The sequence below is a fragment of the Elgaria multicarinata genome, chromosome 2 (genome assembly GCF_023053635.1).
Source record: "Elgaria multicarinata webbii isolate HBS135686 ecotype San Diego chromosome 2, rElgMul1.1.pri, whole genome shotgun sequence".
In the NCBI taxonomy this organism is placed as follows: domain Eukaryota; kingdom Metazoa; phylum Chordata; class Lepidosauria; order Squamata; family Anguidae; genus Elgaria; species Elgaria multicarinata.
This window is the reverse complement of record NC_086172.1, coordinates 62,448,697-62,463,877: the sequence shown is the minus strand read 5'-3', so window position 1 is coordinate 62,463,877 and position 15,181 is coordinate 62,448,697. Positions and strand designations below refer to the sequence as shown.

Genomic DNA, 15,181 nt, shown 5'->3' with positions numbered 1-15,181 from the left:
TGAAAAAAGAAAAATCAGTCTTTCCGATTGCTAGCATTGGGGGAGATGCATGTAGATGCACTCTTGAGTTTGTCTATTTTTTTTCTAAGTTGGAGGCATAGTGATAAGAACATAAGAGCTACGTGGGATCAATAAATAAAATTATGAGCTTGCTATTCTGGCATGTATACTGATGATGAACCCATAAGCTGGACATGATTGCAACAGCACCCTTCCATCCACGTTCCCCAGCAAGTGGTGTGCATAGGCTAGCTACCTCTGCTACTGGAGGTAGCACATAGCTATCAGGCATAGTAGTCATTGATATCCTTCTCCTGAAGTAATTAATCTACCCCCACCACCATGCAAGATGTAGTGATGGGTGGCCATCGCTACATCTTGTGGTAGCGAATCCCATAGTTTAACTATGCCCAGTGTGAATAAGTATTTCCTTTTATTTGTCCTGAATCTCCCACCAATCAGCTTCATGGGATGGCCCCAGGTTCTAGAATTCTCCACACCAGTCAGGGGCTAGCAGCAGTTATGATACCTTAGATCCTAAGCCACTATGTCCCCACCACTGGCAAATTCTCAGAATACCCCATTTCCTCCCTCTATTAGGTTGGGGTTCCTCATAGAGGAAGCTGCCGCTGAATCTCTGTGATAGCTGGGAGGAGTCAAATCCTAACTTTACCCCTCCTCCCCCCACAGAACACCAAACCCCTTCCATGGTCATAAGTTTGCCTCCAGCAGGGCTGGGCAACTTGTGCCCCTCCAGATATTTTAACCTACAATTCCCATCAGCCCTAGTCAGCATAGTAAGTGGTGAGGAATGCTGGGAATTGTAGGCCAAAACATCAAGAGGGCCACAATTTGCCAACACCTGGACAGCTTCAGAACAGCTTTTAAAACAATATTATAGCTCCTAGGGACCACATGATTGCTCTCTTCATCTCCAAAGGAAGTCAGGGTGGGATTTAAGAAGATATTATTTGGAAAGCAAGCAAACTAAAAAGAAAAGAGTTTTGACTGTTTTGTCCAAGAGTTAAGGCTGCCTCGTGTGGCACAGAGTGGTAAGCGGCAGTTACTGCAGCCTAAACTCTCCCCACGGCCTGAGTTCGATCCCAGCGGAAGCTGGTTTTCAGGCAGCCGGCTCAGGTCGACAGCCTTCCATCCTTCCGAGGTCGGTAAAATGAGTACCCAGCTAGCTGTGGGAAAGGTAACTGCAACTGGGGAAGGTAATGGCAAACCACCCCGCTACAAGGTCTGCCAAGAAAACGTCAACGAAAGCAGGCATCCCTCTAGGAGTCAGCAATGACTCAAGTGCTTGCACGAGAGGTTCCTTTCCTTTCCTAAGGCTGCTATATAGAATACTTTCAGAATGCATAGCCAAGCTACATGTCCTGATTAAATTCCACACTTCCTTTCAATTAAAACTGTAAAATATTTTCTCACTCTGCACAAGCTTTCATAACATGAAAATTTACAATAGATTCAAGAACCTTCAATGTAACATATGTCTATTTTGCTAAAAACCCATGGAACTGCTCATCTTATAAAATTATGAGCTTGCTTGTCAGAGAGATTAAGTATACAGGCAAGCAATTCAACCTCACATACAGTGGAAATTATGCTGACATCTCTCTAAGCAACAGCAGAAGCATAAACAACAATGATTTCTGAAATGCTCGATGATGATCACACACATCATGCTGGCTGGGCCTACACTTCCTTGTTTTCATGACAATGGATATAAAAAATAAATATGCAATTTATTTATACTTTTATTTGTTTGTTTTATATCAAAATAGGTTTTATACACGAATGCACACCTCTACAAGCAGAAAATCACAGTGAAAGATGTGGGGTGGGATACTAGCAGAAATGCCAAATCTTTGCATGAATATGCTGTTCTTTAATAAAAGCACAATTAGTGCAAACTAATTCAAATATATTAATTTTGTTGGAATTTTAAGAAAGAATAATTCAGCCTTTTGTAACTCATCTTTAAACACTTCATTTACTGCTAAACAACATCTATTTCCAAATGACCCCAATGCTTCTGCATCAACAGACTTTCCAGTTGCCCTAGGCAATTGCACAGATTTATCTCTTCTGTGATTAAAAAAAAAGAATAAGAAGAAGAAGAAGCCCTTTCCAAGCTGGAGGAGGTACATTGCGCTTCCATGTGTAAGACAGCTATTTCAAAGGCATGCATGTAACTCCCACTTCCCCAGTAAAGACCCAGCATGCTGCCGATAGAATGTGCGGGGTCTCTCACACAGCCAACTGTGCAGAGTTCATATGCACTCCCTGCCAGCTGATTAATGGAGCATCATTAATGTCAGAAGAGGATGAAGTCGCATAAGATAGTTGGGGGGGATAGTTGAGGGGGGAAGTGCTACAGTGGCACTGAGAAATATATAGACATTAGGGGAGAAGGTTAAACAATAAAAACAGGAGTTTCCATAACAATGGTGCTCTGGCACAATGAAAACCAAACAATATGGGACACTCTGCGCTGATACAACTCCACCAAGAGATGTGCAGATCAACACAATGTGAGCTCTTTGGGTTTTCCCAATTCTACCCTGAAGTTCATTCTCATTGCATCAGACTGCAAGCTTTGTTTTTCCTTTTTGATTGAAACTTCTGTCTAATTTCCCAATATACGCACACTTTTGAAATATTTACGTTTTCTCCCTTGATTAAAGGATTGTTGTGTTAATTTTCAAATGTGCACATTTTTGAAACACTTTTTTTGTTTGTTTTTTTAACAAATTGCATCGCAAACTTGGAAATATACATGCTTTGGCTACGGATTATGTTCAGGTCCGCTTTTGGTTCCAGAAAGTATGAATTGGGTAAATTCTGGTCAAAAATGAAGTGAAGCAAATTTCTCATAGTTCCCTGCTCCACATGAGCTGCTTTTATTTATTTATTTTTTGTACAATTGAGCTTATTCCTATATTACTTAAAAGTCCTCTTCCTCTCCTAGCATAATGTAGTATCAATATGTGTGCCTCCCATGAAATTAAATGTGAATATTAAGATCACATAGATAGCTATAGCTACCGTATTTCTTCGATTGTAAGACGCCATCGATTGTAAGACGCACACTAATTTCAGTACCACCAACAGAAAAAAAAACCCTAAGACACACCCGCGATTCTAAGACACACCCCATTTTTAGAGATGTTTATATGGGGGGGGGAAGTGTGTCTTAGAATCAAAGAAATAGGGTATTGGCTTGTTCCCACTGGAAGGAGGTCATCCCAAAGAAATGCAAATTAAATTAGTGTGTGTAAGTGTTTTAAGTATGTTTAATACTAAAATAAAGCCATTAAGTTGGAGTGGATAGAATGTTGGATTTGGACTGGGAAGACATTACTTCAATTGCCGGCTCAAACATGAAGCTCAATGGGTAGACTTGACAGGCCTTGAGCAACTGCAGCCTATTGTGATGCCTGGTTATGTGATATAATGCATTTTACAGGTTGCTATATATGGTAATGTTGTCAATGTCAATTACACAGAGTGAATACGGTAAGTGAGTTGAGGGGGGAAGTAGTGAATGGAATGTTGGTGTGCTGGTGACTGACTGGTGGAGAGCATGAAGTGACAGTGTTTTAAATAGGAGTGTCTGTAGTCAGTAATTAGTTAGTGTTAGAGAGTGAAGGGAGGAGTTGCTTGTTTATTTTGGCGTTAGAGGTTGAGGGAGGAGTTGAGAATAGGATAGGTATAATAATAAAAAAGAAGCAATAACTTCAGTGCTTTATTTAACATACACAAATACATCTTATCTACTGTTTTAAAGTGTCATTAACAAATAATCATTTATTTTGTTCATCAACATTCAGTGTAGATAATAATAATAATAATAATAATAATAATAATAATAATAATAATAATAATAATAATAATTGTTACCCGCCTCTCCCTCCGGATCGAGGTGTGGTACAACACAAATGCCATAAAATAAATACTATCATTCAAGATAGACAGTGTGAGACAATAGGTATATTATTGGGAAGATGTGGTGGCAGCGGTATTGATTGTGGTCAAAGTCTAGTAGGAAAAGCAGTATTTCCTTGATAAGGGCTTGAAAATGTATGAGGGACAAGTTTTGAAGTGAAAGGAGAAACCCCCTCCTATACACCACAAATGTACCTATAGACTCAAGGAAGGGATACTTAGGGGAGGGGGTACAACAAGTGGTCCTTCGAGCCGGACACTTACCTTATAGAATTGTTTTGACAAGAGAATGCTTTCACTACCATGAATGTGAATAACTTCGCTTATTTCAGGAAGCGCAAAATATAAATGTAACCTTGAAGTAAGCAACCCAATATGAAAAGATATAAGCTCATCACCAGCTCAAGCCCCACCCATGGTTCAGCCCAGAACAGATTTCCTCTGAGACACTGCTACCCATGGAGATAAAAAGGTTGCCCACTCCTGCTATAGTTCATGGATTAGAGAGGGAAGGGTATTCCTGTATACATTGCCAGATGTCAGACCACATAAACTAAAGGATATTTCAACCATTAGAATTCTATAATTTCCCCATATCATTTAATAGATAGCCCTATTTCATAGATAGCCCTATTAAACCCTTGTTCTGGATTTTATTCTTTTGGAATCACCATTCACAATTTGTACTGTAATCTTTTTCACAGACATTGTGTATGTGTTCAGTAGACTATCAGGACAGAGCTACCATATGTGCAAACTGCATATTTATTTATTTATTTATTTATTACACTTATATACCGCTCCCATAGCCAGGGCTCTCTGGGCAGTTTACAGAATGTGTAGGCTTCTCCATGAAATTGAAGAACCCTATTATTGGCAATCTTCTAATAAATTCAAGTAAGGCTAACAAATGGATTAAAGTAATCCCAGTCATGAAATTGGATCCCAGAATTCTGGATATATATTAATTGGAGCATATCCAAAAGCATGTCTGAATCGTATTTTTCAGTATACCAGCCCAACAAGTCAGTATGAAAGTTACAGTACTATTCTATTATCAATCTATTTAATATAAAAAGTTAAGATTTGATCTTGGAGATAATTAGGTTTATATTGTGTTCAAATCTTCTAGCCCTTTCATTATATCACTCTAGACCCCAAGGAAGTAGCATCTTAAATGACATAGCAGAATTTATTTCAGTTTGTTTTTAATCTATCCTTTCTTCCTTTTTTAGCATCTTGGGCTATTTTGTGGGGGAGGGTAGGGTAGGAGAGAATTATGGTATAGCAGTGATTAGGATGATCACATTGAAATTCATTAATATAACTTGCTTTCCTATTATTAGCGCCATCTGAGCCTGTTGAAAGTCTTAACCAGAGCTTTAATTTTTCCCAGGAGGGCTTTAAATTAATTAGTGGTTTACATGCTAACAAAGAATCTGATACATTCATAAATCAATCTAACGCTGAAGGATTACCAAAAGGGAGGGAACCAATTCAGCTGGGAACTCATATTCAGTTAACGTGGTATGTTTCTACAAAAGGGTGCAGGTGTGAATTAGATGGATACAGAGAAGAAGCCACGATAATCACTTTGTATCACTTAAACCCACAGCGGGGATCATAGCAAATAAGGGCTTCTGGCCCACCCTTAGTGAAATCTATGCCAACATGAAAGGCAATTTCATACAATTGATTCCACTTTAGCTTTCATAAAGAAATAGCTTGAATACTATAATGTATGTTACAGGCCACAGAACAAAGGGAATGCAATAAAAGTTAATATAGTTAGACTCAGTAGACCTACAATTTTTAAATATGCACAGAATATGAGCCTATATGCCTCACATTAGGAAGATGCAACACTACTGAAAATTTGACTTTTGCTTGAATGTGAATCATTGCAAACTCATGAGGCTGTCTATTTCCTTCAGCTATATTCAAAATTTTGCTTCAGTGAGTGTACTACTGTTATTCTACCATGGACAGCAATCCAGTGGTGACTTATTTCATGAGCTCAGTTTCTTACATTTCAATGAGAATGACGCCGATGTAACAGCTGAATTTTGGCAACAGAATTCTGCAAATGCCCACACATCCACTCCTCCCAGAGAGTTCTTGGAATTGTGTTTCTGTAAGCAGGATATCTCAGAATTCAACAGCTTAAATTGTAATTCCCATAATTCTTTCTGGGAAGCCATAACTGTTAAAGAAAGACAGTGATTCAACACAAGACCTACAGCAACAGTAGGAGGTCTTGAAAGCTCAAGATTACATTTGCCACCCAGACTAGAGTTTTGCTTCCTAGCTTTCAATTGTGCTAGCAGCTGGTCCTGCTGGTTTGTGGGAAGGACTGGACACTGCTCTTAATCTGTGTCCCAAGCACTTAATAACATAAGTGTCATGCTGGATCAAACCAAGGGTCCATCTAGTCCAGCACTCTGTTCACACAATGGCCAACCAGCCATTGGCCAGGGATGAACAAGCAGGACATGGTGCAACAGCACCCTCCTACCCAAGTTCCCCAGCAACTGCTGCACACAGGCTTACTGGCTGAAATACTGGAGATAGCACACAACTATCAGGGCTAGTATCCATTGATAACCTTCGCCTCCAGGAATTTATCCAACTCCCTTTTAAAGCCATCCAAATTGGTGGCCATCACTACATCTTGTGGTAAGGAATTCCATAATTTAACTATGTGCTGGTTAACTGGTTAACAATGTGTATTTTGTCTTATCTCCTGAAAGGAAGGGCTTAATGATGGGCAAGCTGGTATTTCATGAAGCCCAGCCACTCTTTGACAATCCCCAGTGGAAGGAAGCTCTTAACTATGGCATCTGCCAACTATGACAGGGGTCACAGCTGCTGTAGGAATATATCTTTTGGTCCAGAACCTGGACTATCTTTTGGTCCAGGACTTCTAGGATTACAAGGTGACACTATGGATGAGCTGACCCAGACTGAGATGCCCTGCACCCTTCCTAAACTAATTCATTTGAGCTTCAAGGTCAAAGTGCAAGCTGACAAGCCATTTGAATAGGCTGCAGGGGCCCAGCTATCCTCATCTTCTCTCTAGCATAGTGACATGAGCTGCAGCCCCTGTAAGGTCAGCTGGCCCATTGCCCATGTAACAGGGAGGAGCCCAGTTCCATTTGATCAATGGGGAAAAGAATCAACACTGGCAGAATGGCCTATGTCCCAGCAACCAGGACCCAGGATCTCCAGAAATTCATCAGCACCACTATGCTAGTTCCATAAATTTAGTTCCATAAATTGCAAGTAAATGACCCAGACCTAAAGGAAAATTCAGAATATGCCAAGGACTGCCTTATTACTATGACCTCGTGGGCCCAGAACGCAAGCAAATACTGTTCCTATCCCATGTTACTTATCCTACATGGCACTTTGGTCAGTTCAAGACCCTGACTCAATTCACACACACCTTTTGGTAGCCCAAGAAACACATGGATATGCAGAACTATGTATCCACAATGGTATTTTCTAGGAAAGTTTATGTGAACAAACCACTGAAAATTCTCTTACACACATACACACACATCCATATGCACAGAAGTGTTCTGAAACTGAGCTACTTCCATTGTTTATATCTGTATATGGCTTAAGAAGAACAGAATCTCAGTCCAGAGACAGTTCCCCTGTCCCTCAATATGGTTTCTTCATGACATGTTTGAAAACAGAGAAGTCAACAATTTAAATGGATTTATTGCTGCTGCTAATAAGTAAGGAAATACTCTTCAGAACTCAATCACAGTGTCTGTTGTACTCACGCATTTCACCATCAGTGAGATGAGACCTACCACTGAGCACCAGGAACAGCAAGATACAACTATTCCTGCCTGGGGGCTAAGAAACAGAGACACCGTCATCACAGGGACTAGCCCTGATATTTGCTGAAGCCGGACCACACAAGTGGTTAAACTGTGAAAGATGCTGGTTGCAATTAGTATCCTGCTGCTGCAGCTGCCACTACTAGAATTCATAAGTTGCCTATAGCACTGCACATGTGTGCTCCTGCCAATCGATGTTATGATAAAAGTTAATTAAAGTATATACCCCAGCAACTGAAGCATCCTTACAGCTGCAACTGACCCAAACTGGTACTTCTGTTGCAATACCCAAGACATACATCACCCCATGCTCTTCTTAAACACTGCAGTATGAATCCTAATTTTTCAACTCCATGAACAAAAGTTCTCCCTTACACTTAAGGCTATGGAAAGATCACCTCCATTTGTGGAACACTCCTTCCATTCACAGAGCAAAAACCTAGGAACCAAGCCATTATATCAAAGAAAAGCCTATGTTTCACATGTGGGGAAAGACAGATTTTGCACATCGCTGGCAAAAGAATCAGCTCTGAGCCAACGGACATTTAGGAGTAGAAAACCTGCCACAGCAATCCTGCTTTCTGCGGCACCTCCATGGTAATTGTAACATGTGCTTGAACGTTTTGCCATTCATTCCAATAGGGTGACTACAATATCCTGACATCCTAATCTTCAACATTATGCCAATTTAATACACCCTGAAATACCAGCATCACACCAAAGATTGTGACATTGCCTTCTAATGGAGGGCCAGCACGCCCCATCTAAAGTTCTCATTTGATTGTTCAGCATTATTATTATTTTGCATTATGACACACAATCTTTATAGACCTCTTTCATCAACAAATGAATAGGAAAAAAGGTAATCAACAATAATGGTAATCAACAATAATAATAATTGCTCACCTTGCAGACACAGAGAATTCATGTTTGGGGTAACAGTTACAGATGTGAGCTTTGGGGTTGAGCCCATAGATCTCACTGTAAGCAAATTTACTTGAAATTACAGTGAATCGGAATTATGAACCACTCAAGAGTCTGCAATTTGCACAAATATAGTAACATATGAACTGATATTAGTGCTCTGGTCTGTTCAGACAACACACTAAGCCATAGTTAGGCTGAAAACCCCATGCTAACCCATGGCTTAGCATGTCATCTGAACAGGGTCAGTGTGTAAGATTCCTGGGTAGTCAGGAAGAGCATATCTCCTAGGTGATTCAAAGTAGAAGCTTTAAGATGGGCCAGGGACTATCACCTGACCTGGCCACCTGATCAATCTTCAGTTGAAGAGTTCAATAATGCCCTCCTTTGCTTGGATCTTGACTGGAACAGAGGCTGAATCACTGCTTGAGACCTCATGCTTGCATCTTACCATGCATATTTGTACACAGATATGAGAGAGAGAGAGAGAGAGAGAGAGAGAGAGAGAGAGAGAGAGAGGACAGAACAGATTCCCCTGACCCACCCCCCTAGCCTGAGGTTTCATTGGCATTGCACTAAAACCTGGCTTAGCATTACATTCAGACCAGGCCTTTATGGAGAAAGTTCCTTCAAGTCAACATAAGCAAACCTCATTCACAAAGATGTTGTACAATAATGCAATAAGGTTCATTAATATTATTGTTGCTAATAATGTCAATTCCAACTTTGCACTGAACTGGCAAGAAAATGACTTTCCCAAGCAAAATGTGAGGAAAAGCTGAATGGAAAGAAGACTAAGCATGAACATGATCAATCTTTCAAATGTTTTCATGGCACTCTTTGTCCTTTCTTCATAGCCAGTAATGGATGATTAATTGCTAATCAAGTGTATCTAATCTCAATCTATTTGTGTGCCTAATTAGCATGATTTCTCACATGGTCATAAGCAGAAGCCAGTATTATGACTGATAACATCTTCCCATGATGCTTTCCCAAAGAAGATATCTTTTTCCAAGCAATGTTGGAATTGCATCTTTATAAAACTGCATGTTTATATTTTGGTTGTAATCTCTAACAAAGCAAGCATGTCTGAAGCCTGAACAGGAACAGGACAACTGAAAATGCAAAGCAGATAACTGCCAAAATTTACCATTGTTCCGTCACTCTTTCTGCGTGCAACTTCCTGCTGCAGCCGAGCCACAGACAGCTTCTCCCTATGGAAAGAAGGAAAAAACACACATAAATAGCACTTAAACTTGCATTAGGCAGGAAAGTATACTATTTATATGGCACCGGGGCATCCTTGCTCTTCAGTGCACTAACCTGCTTGCCAAGGTTTGGTTTCTTTGCAATATTTTGAAACATGCTATTGTATGCTATTCTATGTTGGTAAAACACCAATTACTGAAAAAGTGTCCCATGACCAAAGTGTCCCCTAATCATGGCTATATGTGAAAAGTCTACTTTGGATATAATGCTTAATGAAATGGTCTACAACTTTGTGTATAAATTTAATTCTACTCCATGACAACACACTTATCTTAACTTGTGTTATAAAATATAAAATGGATTTAAAAGCAAACTGGAGAATGGTGAAAAAATCAGTCCTAATAAAATAAATATTTTAATACAAAAATGTGAATATAAAAAGAATTAAGCAATCCATTCGAAAATCAAGCCATACGTATCTAAATAATTATTTCAGGGGGGTGGAGAGAAGAAACATGACTTATGACTCGTAATGCATCAATGAAGCCTCAGCTGAACGGGATAAACCCTATTCGCATAATAAACACACACAGAAAGGAAGCACAAGGGGAGAAGTGAAGTGGCAAGTTTTGTCCATGTCCTATGTGCATTCAGTTAAAAACATAACAACATAAGAAGAGCCATCCTGGACTAGACCAAGAGTCCATCTAGTCCAGCATTCTGTTCATACAGTAGCAAAGCAGCTTTTGACCAGGGACCCACAAGCAGGACACAAGGGCAACAGTACCCGCCCACTCATGTTACCCAGCAAGTGGTTTACGTTGGTGTCCTGCCTCTGATACTGGAGGTAGCATCAGGACTTGTAGCCATTGATAGCCTTCTCCTTCAGGAATTTATCAACCCCCTTTTAAATTGAATCCGTTTTAAAGCCATCACTATGTCTTGTTGTAGCAAATTCCATAGTTTAACTATAGGCTGTGTGAAGAAGTACTTCCTTTTTCTGTCCTGAATCTCCCACCAATCAGCTTCATGGGACGACTTCAGGTTCAAGTATTATAAGAGAGGGAGAAAAATGTCTCCCTATCCACATTCTCCACACTATTATCACGTCTCCTCCAAGCTAATCAATTCCACCCGTTGTAACCTTTTCTTATAGGGATGTTGCTCCACCCTCTTGACCATTTCAGTTGCCCTTTGCTGCACTTTTTCCATCTCTACAATATCTTTTTTAGGTGTGGTAACCAGAACTGTATACAATATTCCAAGTGTGGTTGCATCATAGATTTGTATAACGGCGGCATGATAATGCAATTTTTAATCTCAATTCCTTTTCTAATTATGCCCAACATGGAATTTGCCTTTTTCACAGCTGCCACAACCTCGGTTGACATTTTCATTGAGCTGTCCACCACAACCACAAGATGCCTTTCTTGGTCAGTCACCACTAGCTCAGTTCCCATTAGCTTATACTTGGAAGTTGGGATGTTTTGCCCCAGCGTACATCATTTCACACTTGCTTACACTGAACTGCATTTGCTATTTTAATGCCCATTCTCCCAGTTTGGAGAGATATGTTTGGAGCTCTTTGCAATCCCTCAAAATAATTTGGTGGCATCTACAAACTTGGCCACTTAACTGCTCACTCCTAATTCCAGATCATTTATGAACAGGTTGAAAAACATTGGTCTAAATACAGATCCCTGTGGGACCCCACTATTTACATTCCTCCATTGGGAGAAGTTTCCATTTATTCCTACTCTCTGCTTTCTGTTCTTTAGCCAGTTAGTGATCCATAAGAGGGCCTTTCCTCTTATTCCACAATTGCTACATCTGCTCAGGAGACTTTCATAAGGGACTTTGTCAAAAGCCTTTTGGAAGTCCAAGTAAACAATGTCTGGCTGCTTGTATGGTCCCTATGCATGGTCTACAATCTTGTACACAAGACTACACTCTTACAATTTATAAGTGTGTTAGGACTGTGCAGAGGGTTGACTACATTGCTCTTTCTGCGTTCCTTCAATCATCTGAAAGGTTTCTCATACATTCAAACTGTACACACACAGGGACCATGCAAAAATCATAGTCCCTCAACATATTTTAGAGACTTTACAGATAGCCAAGTGTTTACTCATAAGGCAGGACTTCCTGCTCCCTCCTGTGTGTGCTCATTGTGTGAACAGTGCTATGGATCCAGGTCAGCTCAGCCTGGGAAGACCACCCCAAACTATTCTCACTTTGCCCACAGCATTCAAATGCCCAAGAAGATTTAGAAAATTTGCACACCCTACTTCTTCTAGGCCACAGAGGCCCCTCTAGGTACACCTTTCCTATATACCCTCAAAATTCTGGCGCCACCACATATTTTTTTCAAGGATTAGCCAAGACAGCCCCATGAGGAATGACTCAGAAAAGTCTAACAGTCCTGACAAAAACAACTCCCTAGCCATTATATTCTCTGCCAACATACCCCACTGGGAAGGTTGGATCAAGTATGGGAGAGAAAACTGTGCCAGCAATACTCTTTTGTTAATCAATCTGTCGGGAGGGGCATTGGTTAAAAAGTCTGAGGAGCAAAGAATAGAAAAGCCTCCTATATAGAGATTTATGAGGATCCACAGGATACCTTGTGACTGATAGTCATTGTGTTTGAAAAATTATGACTTCAGACAGCAAACTAGTCTCCTTCGCATAATAGATAGGAACCAAGTTAATAAATTTGCTTCTTGTATATTTATTGCCTGTTTTTCTACGTCCACAGTGTGCTTGGGACCTCTGTTTTTTTTAAAAAAGGAACATTTTCAACAATTTATGTACAAGTAAAATATTTGTTTTATCCTTTTCTTTGAGACAATACAATCCTTACTTGGTATCTGAAAGTTTTAGTGGGTAATTTTTTCCACTCTTACATCTTTCTTAATTCACAGTTTCTTTCATAATGGGTCATATTTTTAATGACCTGAACACTGCATGAAGTAAAGGCTTGGTAGACATAACTGTGCCCCCTCACTTTGTCTTGAGAACATTAGCATCATTTGGGGGTTTTATTTTTGTTTTATTGCACAAACTATCTGGTAACAGATCTATCTTTAAAGAAGAAAGCTTCTACAAGGAAGTTTGTAGAATTTGGGGGAAATACCTTTGACTAGGCACGTTAAGAATATTTAATTTCTTTTGCAAGTTAATTTTTATGTTTTTCTGAAGCAAAACACACACACACACAGAGAGAGAGAGAGAGAGAGAGAGAGAGAGAGAGAGAGAGAGAGAGAGAGAGCAGATACTCAATAAAACATTGTTCTCCATTTCCAAATCCAGCCTTCCATCATCTCATAATTGTAGCTAGTAAAAAACAGTGTATATTTTATTTGGAAATTAAAAAATGATATCAGTACATCTTCTGGTCTTGTTATTAAATAAAACTGTGTATAAATAATGTTTTAAATAATCCTGTTTGTCCCCCAAGTCTAATAATTATATCTGTACAGATTTTAAAAACATTATTCTATATTATATAGGTCCTAGGCTGACCAACCCACCCAGGAAAATCCGGTCCATCCAGATCAGGACCTCAGAACCGGAAGAACCGGGCAAATAGAGTAAATCTCCAGGGAAATTGGGCTGTCTCCCATCCCTCGCTGTCTCCTGAGCCTGGGATGCAGCATCAAAACCCTGAGAAGTGAACTCTCAGATCTCGCGAGACTTCCAGCGACCCATCTCTCACGAGATCTGAGACTCCTGGGCAAGGCGTGCATGCGTAGTCCAAACAGAAAGACCCCAGCTATCGGCAGTAACAGCAGCAGCAGCTCTGAGCAGGGCCAGAAGCCAGATGGAAAAGAAGGAGAGGAGAAGCAGTAGCGGCAAGAGCACCACAGCCCATGGAGGGCAAAGAAGGAAGGTAAGGAGGTGGTGGCCGGTGTCAGCATTGGGTCTTGCTCCAGACCAGCGCAGCCCCCATATTCAGCTGCGCGGGCCTGCCCCTTTCAGCCGTGCCTTGCAGGGCTTTATTTGCTGCCCTGGCCTGCCTGGGCCAGCGCAGTTACTTCCCCTGCTGCAAGGAGGCAGCAGTGAGGGGTGGCAGCACTGCCTGAGGCTCTTAGAAAAGGCCTGCTTTGAAGCCACAATGGGGTGCAGGGCAAGCAATGAACGGAGCCCTCTTCCAAAGGCCTGGAGGAAGGAGATCCCTCGTGCACGCACGCCCTTGCGCCCCATCGGGGCTTGAAAAAACAAGAGCCTTCCTGTTTTGAAGCCCCGATTGGGACTGGAGCAAGCCACAAAAGAAACCCTCTTCCGAAGGCCCATCGGGGCTTGAAAAACCAAGCGCTGGCCTGCTTTGAATCCACGATGGGGTGCAGGGCAAGCAACAAAGGGAGCCCTCTTCCAATGTCCTAGTAATATCGCCACATATACTAAACATAGTGCTTAACCACAGGTTCTATTAGGGGTGGTGGTGAATGAACTGCATAAGCGAGCAACTGAATGTGTCATAAGTACCTTAGGCAAGCGGGAGGGGAGGGGAATCAGATCCTTACATGCCAAAAAGAAACGCTGTTCATCAGTCTATGGGAGGCAATTTCATAAGATCAATGCCTGTGCTGTTTATGTGCATATTTCCTTTTCGTTAATCTAAATTCCCTATTACTCCTCTTCTTCATAGCTGTCTATTTTTGTATTTTGTATGAAAATATATTTACTTCTTCACCCATTGCCAAGGATTTAGAATGGTGTGGTTAGTGGGTTTTTGTATGAGCTGCCCTGAGAACCTTTTCTTATAGGGCAGCATATAAACATCATGAATAAATAAAAATAAAGAGTTGGATCCAGGTGCTGCCTTGCATGGAGGGTAGGGCTCTCCTTACAGAAGATGTCTCTACCTGATTTTGGGGTATCCATCCTCCCTCCCACACCATAGCTCACCCTATTCAGCAGGGTGGGGGAATCCTCAGGGGGCTGGAGGTGCTGCCATGGGAAGGAGGGGGCAGGTATCTGCTATCTGAGTTGCATGCACCTAAATCTGGATCCAACCCAAAAGAAATAAACTTTCAACTTACATAACTTTTTAAGATGTCTTTGATTGTACACTGATGATCACCAGAGATACTAACTAGGATGGACACACACGGACACACACACACACAAACTCTACTAGCAGGAATGCTGTTATCTCAGGCTTCCCTGTTCCCTCTGAGTTTAGCTGCAATCCTCACCATAGCGGTTTGTCTGAGCGGGAAGGGGGGTACTTTTCCATC

General features: G+C 41.0%; 1 protein-coding gene across 3 annotated transcripts in view; it reads right to left on the bottom strand.

The window, feature by feature from the left end:
* NCKAP5 (NCK associated protein 5) overlaps positions 1-15,181 on the bottom strand; it is a 640,533-nt gene that overhangs the window by 347,308 nt on the left and 278,044 nt on the right. For all 3 annotated transcript variants that reach the window (XM_063116607.1, XM_063116609.1, XM_063116608.1), the window contains one exon: positions 9,880-9,943. In XM_063116607.1, coding sequence (XP_062972677.1) covers positions 9,880-9,943 — 64 coding nt within the window. The remainder of the gene's footprint in view (positions 1-9,879; positions 9,944-15,181) is intronic.